The 6,794-nt window shown below is 38.9% G+C and overlaps 1 protein-coding gene across 1 annotated transcript; it reads left to right on the forward strand.

The window, feature by feature from the left end:
* The first annotated feature begins 256 nt into the window (after positions 1-256).
* LOC116849587 (trypsin-1-like) lies at positions 257-6,794 on the forward strand. The gene is made up of 6 exons (XM_032826901.1): positions 257-338; positions 844-902; positions 2,838-2,932; positions 3,032-3,170; positions 4,460-4,723; positions 6,407-6,794. Exons 1-6 carry the CDS (start codon positions 257-259, stop codon positions 6,551-6,553), a joined length of 786 nt encoding a protein of 261 aa, XP_032682792.1. The 3' UTR covers positions 6,554-6,794.

Below are 6,794 nucleotides of genomic sequence, written 5' to 3' on the forward strand. Positions count from 1 at the left end.
GATGTACAATAAAGCACGAGGCGAGCATTTCAACATTCGTTTTCGCTATTTTTGTTTCACAGCGACTCTGTCCTGCGAGCGGATGACGACGATAAACAACTGCTGGAATTTAGGTCGGGTCCTCGGGCGTGGTTGGGCAATCGGACATTTTTCCTACGCTTGGAAAATTGATACTGACGTCAATTAACCCGAATACCAAAGTAAAAAGGACGTGTATCCATCGGTAAGCAAATAGTTTGCCCGCGAAGTCTCCACGATGCGCACACAGTGTGTGTTTCTATTCCTGTGTTTCGTCCTGCGGGCCGGTCTATCGCGAGGTCAACGCATCACCATAGCATGTACGTAAATATTTAATAGCGTTTCGGAAAGTGACAGAGGAGAGGATCGGTGAGAGGACGAATTGTATCCAAATAAACGGTGTCGAACACGATATCCGTGATCACTTGACAAACGGGACGTCGTGACAGTTGAAATCGATCGTCAGGATTCATCAACAGTAGCGTGATATAATTGGTATTTTTTACTTTTCAATGACTATCGAATTTCTCGTTAGTGTAATCGCCGCCTTATTCTATTATGCCTCAACTCGCACGTTATTGTCGCATTCGTGATTGATAACGACAATGCAGCATTTCGGCCGTGGATTTCGAAAAAAATCACAAAGGCGCAGTCGCATCTGTATTTCAATGACGTCTACAAACGTCCGCGTCTTAACGATCCTTCCAGACTCGTTAGAGCCGTCCTGGCTCCTGTTTTGCGCCGAGAGTTAAATTCTCGCCAGTTGGTAGTTGGCGCGAAATCGCCAATCGCGGCGAAACACTAATCCGAATATTGGCCATTCAGACGACGAAGGGCGTATTGTTGGGGGCCAGAGGACCAGTATCGAGGAACACCCGTACCAAGTAAGTGCGCCGAGCAGGCGACAGCGAATACAAGTTCGTCGTACAAAGGAACTTCCGGATTTGCTTTACGATCGAAGTCACTGTTTAAGATAACGGGAATCGAAAAGGGACTTATAGAATCGGGTAACGTCGGCCGCGTTCATGGCTTCACGCGATACCACATACTCTCCTCGATCAACGGAGATTACTCGGCGATTTCATTCGTTCGGGAGTGCGGCCGGATGTAATACGAGATTGTACGTTGGCTATCCGAAAACCGAGAAGCAAATCTCCGGCATTCGTCGAGGATTCTATTGTCGAGATTAAAGCCTGCCTACGCGTTTGCGGGATATCCGTCGATATAGTTCGCGCACTGAAAAAAAGTATTTTGTTGTCGAAAGAAAAATTTTGTACACTAGACTATAAAGTGACATCGACCGATTGCAACCGAAAAGTTTAATTGCAGCTATGTGTGCTTTGTTTTCTCTAATAATATATGTACTTGACACAAGTAAAAGATATGTAGTGGAAACTGAATCTAGTTGCCACACTTTTTATATACTAATTTTTATATACTGAGGAAGAAAAAATATAAGCAATATTTTTTAATATATTCTGCATATTTTTATATAAATATAATCTTTAGATATGAAAGAAAAAAAAATATATATATAATAGTGGTGCAAATGTGATTATCCATCCCACACTCAAGATAGTTGACACATGCATGGACGTAGGAATATTTGGACCGAGTATAAAGTGTCTGGAAGCGTAGGATATAAAATTTCAGAAGTAAAGGGAAATCTCCATCGCGCGGCTATCTTAGTTGATTCAAATTAGTAGATATATAATACACGATATGTGTGTGTATATATATATATATATATATATTTTTTTTTTTTTTTTTCACATCGTGTGCAGTCGCGTAATTTTAACCAAGGCATTGTTAAATTTCGAAGTTATGTATTTTATAAACAAAAATAAGAATAAAGAGTCTGAACAGTAAAGAGTTCTATTTTCTTTTACAATATATGTCTGACACGAAAGGCTGCAAAAGTAGAAAATCGTAAAACGAAAAAATAGAATAAAATTAGAATGGAGACAATTTCATGCTGTCGCTATCTTGGTAGATCATATCTGTAATCATCTCTTTTTCCTTTAAGCTTCAATCTAATGGAAATATGCTCCGTCTTACGTCGTATGATCACATGTTTCCCATGTAAAGGAAAAAAAAGACAAGTGATTTTGTTTTAAAGTTATAAGTGTTTTATTAATGTTAGTCATATCTTTATATATATATATATATATATATATATATATATATATATATTAATAAATATTTTTATAATAAATGTCTTATATATACAGGGTGTTTCCTGTTGAGCACTTAGAATATCTCTGTTTCCTTTGATGATATGAAAAAAAATCAGAGGCAAAAGTTGTTCAAAAGGATTAATATTTTGGTTTTTTTTTATTGTCATTTTTTTATGAAATTTTAAGGTCATCGAGATTTTTTTAAATGAAATGACATATTTTTAATATTCATTGTCAGTAATGCAGTGATGTAGCTTACAAAAAACAAATTCAACCATATATTGATAGTATATATTGATGTTCAAATGACTCTGAATTACAAAAATCATGTTTAGGAAAACAATATGCTTCTCCATTTATTACGTAAGATATAAGCCTTGTGATAACTGACCCTTGTATGACTTCTAAACACGATCTCCTAATAACAACTAAATCGTATGTACTAAATATTTTCCAAATACAAAAATAGTTTTTTCAGTGCGAGACGATCGCATCGTTCGCGTGTCGCACCCGCGGCGTTTCCTGAGAGCCGACAAATTGAAGCAATGATCTTTATTTAGCGTCACGCTCGTGACGGATATTTATGAGCGCCGCACGAATCGACAATCTGCAACAAAATCAGTGCTTCCGCCGAATTTCTAGGTGTCCCTGCGACAACGCAATCGGCACGTCTGCGGCGGCGCCATCATTAGCGAGGATTGGATCATCACCGCGGCTCACTGTGTGCAATATGCTGGGTATATAGATTTTTGTCGATTTCACATTAACGGGCGCTTTGTTAAGCCGTTTGACGGATTTCTGGCCGATGCTTCACGTACCTCGCTCTCGTGTTCCAGCTCTTTCCCGCGATACCTCGTGATAAAAGCGGGTACCTCCGATCTCAACGCGGACGGCACGGTCGTACGGGCGAAAGAAATTATTACTCATGAGAATTACAGCCGTCGGAACAGCGATTATGACATCGCCGTAGTAAAGGTGAGTGGCGTCGAGTTCGGTGAAAATCGTTTGCGTCACGAACGATTAGAGCATTATTATCGGGATTGTGAATTCGATGGTCATTGAACTGCCCGAGCTATAGCTTGTTGTGCCGTAGTACGTATAGGAATACTAAAAAAAAGTTTTTTACCGAAAAGAAGAACTATTATCTTTTATGCTGAAACCAAATATGACTTTTAAAATAACGTAGTGCTTCAAATTTTTGTTATAACCAAAAAGGCTAAAAATTAAGAATTTTTCATATTCTATGTAGGACATACATATTTTGATTAAATTTTCTTAAAAAAAAAGGTTAAAAACAATAATCATGTACATTTATATGTTGAAACATATTATATAAAATTTTTAATAAGCGAGATGTTAAGTTATATGTACAGGCTTGATTTCTGTGAGTCTCTTTGTCTCTCACATATAGCGTGCTTCATTTCTGTAAGTCCCTTTGCCTCTCACATATGGAGCGCTTTATTTCCGTGAGTCTTTTGTCTCTCACGTATAGGACATTAATGATATCATTATCATATCATTAATATTAATTAATATTTTTAATGATCTCATTAATGATCTCATTTTCACAAGGTGTCCCATTTTAAATACCCTAGACAAATATCTCGAAAAATATGGAAGATATGGAAAAATATTTCAAACAAAAGTTATATGGTTCGATAGAGGACATAAGAAGGTACCTTTGGTTTGACCTTGGGTTGCGCTGCCAAGGTCAGGTCGAGGTCAACTTTGCTTTTTTAAGTAGAAATATATATTTTTTTTATTACGTAGAATTTTATTCTACGTAAAGAAATAAATAACTTTTATTTGAAAAAAATTTTTATACGACCTCTATTTTCTAAGATATTTACGGAAATATCTACAAAATTATAGGATTCAATAATTTTTTACTCAAATTCTATCAACTTTACCGAAAAATAGAAAGAGATAAAAATTATCCATTTTCTTCGCATAGAGCTCTGAGAATTTTTTCAAGATTTTTAAAAAACTTTTTAGTACTCTAGTACTTTAGTACTTTAAAAAGTGCAAGAAAATACAGTACTAAAGAGAAAATAAACTGAGCAATCGAAGAAACAACTCGCAGTAAACACGAGTCGCGGATTATCAAAATCATTAGTGAACAAATGAGAGTCGATTTACCGAATGTTCCAATGTTACTTACTTTCGCGTGATGAGAGTGCCGTTAGATACATTTTGCTATTCGTTGTTCACTTTGTGAAGTTGTCACTATCGTATCTCGATATCGTGGTGGTTTATTGTTGCAGCTGGAGGAACGGCTCGTGTACAATCGCCAAATAAAACCAATTTCGCTGGCGTTGATGGCCGATCATTATGCCACCCATAGCGTGGCGGTGGTTACCGGCTGGGGAGCATTAAGAAGCAACGGCTTGTCGACCAATCAGTTACGCAAAGTGGAAGTGCCCCTCGTTTCGAATGCAGAGTGCTCGAGTTTATACGAAAACCGCACGATCACCTCGAGGATGCTGTGTGCGGGTTACACGAATGTCGGCGGCAAAGATGCCTGCCAGGTAATTTTTTGTCTTTCCCAAGGTAAAAATGAGCGCCGAACATAAACAACAAACGCATTATAGTCATATTACAAAGATTTGTAGCTGCGGCTACGATTACAACTCCTTTTCATCCAAGAAAATAGCGACTCGCAACTGCCATTTGACCGGCTGCCCATTTTTCCGAGTCGCGGCTGCAGTCGCAGCCAATACAAACACGTGACACGCCTGTCACGACATTTGTATAATAAGTTCATGACCGTATTTTCTGTACACACATAATGGGTGTTTACGATAATCAATCGAATCTGTGATCGGATTATTCAATCGATTGATATTGAAGAATTTCTTAGACTAATCGGATTAATGTTTCTATCTATGAATTGATCGGATTAGATCAAGACATCATGGAAAAGCACACGTGTTGATCCACTCGCACATAAAGAGTATTATAAAATAGAAATAGAAAAATAGATACATACATAATAATTATAATGGTTATTATACTCTTCATGTATGAATGTGCTTTTCCACGATGTCTTCATCTAATCCGATCAATTCATAAACGGAAACATTAATCTGATTCTTCAATACCAATCGCTTGAATGGTCCGATCACAGATCCGATTGATTGTCGTAAACATTCAATTATGTCGAAATAGTTTTTAAAAAAGACAGACTACCGTTTAAGAAAGGTTATAGTGGTAGTTTTTTCTTCTCCTCGCCATCCATGGTTTTGCCCATATTTTCCTGCGTGGCAAAATATTAAAGTTCTCTGTAATTATGGCAAACGTCAAAAGTGCACATATTTTCTTTATACGATGTTTTGGACGCATGAGATTTATATCCATATTTCAATAGTTGTCCTTACGACGACTAACGGACGCAGAATGTAAGTAGCAGCCGTTGCTACTTACGATTAGAAAAACGCTTGCTAATTACGATTAGAAAACAAACAATCGCAATCGTAATCGCGGTCGCAGCCGCGAGTCGCCAGTGTGATGCGGCTATTAAGCTTTGTGTCCACGATGCCAGAAATCGGCCCGAGATCTAGATTCGAAAAATAAGCAATCAATTTATTTGCAGCTTTTACGGAAAGGCAACAGTTTTATTGGCTACACGTTTCTCGAATCGAGATCTCGGGTTGATTTCCAGTATCGTGGACATAAGATTTTACACAAGGCAGGACTTTCGTTCCTTGCCGTTCGGTTTTTGTCAGCGATCTGGCTTCGAGACAGATGCACGTAAAGAAAGGAAGAAACAAATAGAAGAGCAAGAGAAAAGAATGTTGCGTGAGAGGATTCGTTCGTGAAAAAATATTAATCTCCGCACACAGATGAGAAGTACCGCTCGTCGTGGTGCTTTTATTCTCATGCCGTTACGCAGGCAGTTTTAACTATCGAGCAGTCGCGATCGAAAATTGGCGAGCTTTCCGGCGGCGATATTTTTCTCCGCGTGGGATAACGGAAGAAACGGATAATATATTGCGACGACTCTCCCCTCTATCGATTTTTGTGCTGGCGTACAGCGGGAGCGTTGTAAAGGACTCGGTGGCGGTCGAGCGTCCCCGAGGAGTATCTTTTATCGTCGCGATTCTACCGCGGAAGAATCGATTAAAATTATTACACGCACATGGAGCAGGCGGCAACGCACCGCTTTGAATTTCGTCCATTCCCATTGCTCAAATAGGTGCGTTTGTTTTCAGGGCGATAGCGGCGGCCCATTGGTGCAGTACGGTCGTCTGATAGGAGTAGTGTCCTGGGGATTCGGCTGCGCGGATCCAGCATATCCCGGGGTGTACACGCGTATCGCGGCTCTTCGTGACTGGATAGAGGAGAAAACCGGCGTGTGAGTGAGTGTCAATCGTTCGATCTGCCAGTTGTGTCGGAACAAGGTTCGCCTTTTCGCAAGTTGATATTGCGGGTCGCTTTATTTAGAAAAGAAAAGGCGATAACACAGAATATTCATTTTCGTTGTTCTTCTTTACTTTCTCGCAAAAATTATCGCTCTCTACTTCAATTTCAGTGTTCTCTACTTTCAGTGTTTAATAAAGGAACTTCTCTTGTAACGTACACGCAAGAGCCGCATGATAT

This window comes from Odontomachus brunneus, unplaced genomic scaffold (genome assembly GCF_010583005.1).
Source record: "Odontomachus brunneus isolate Ranch 3 - 2012 unplaced genomic scaffold, Obru_v1 Obru_scaffold_005, whole genome shotgun sequence".
NCBI lineage: Eukaryota > Metazoa > Arthropoda > Insecta > Hymenoptera > Formicidae > Odontomachus > Odontomachus brunneus.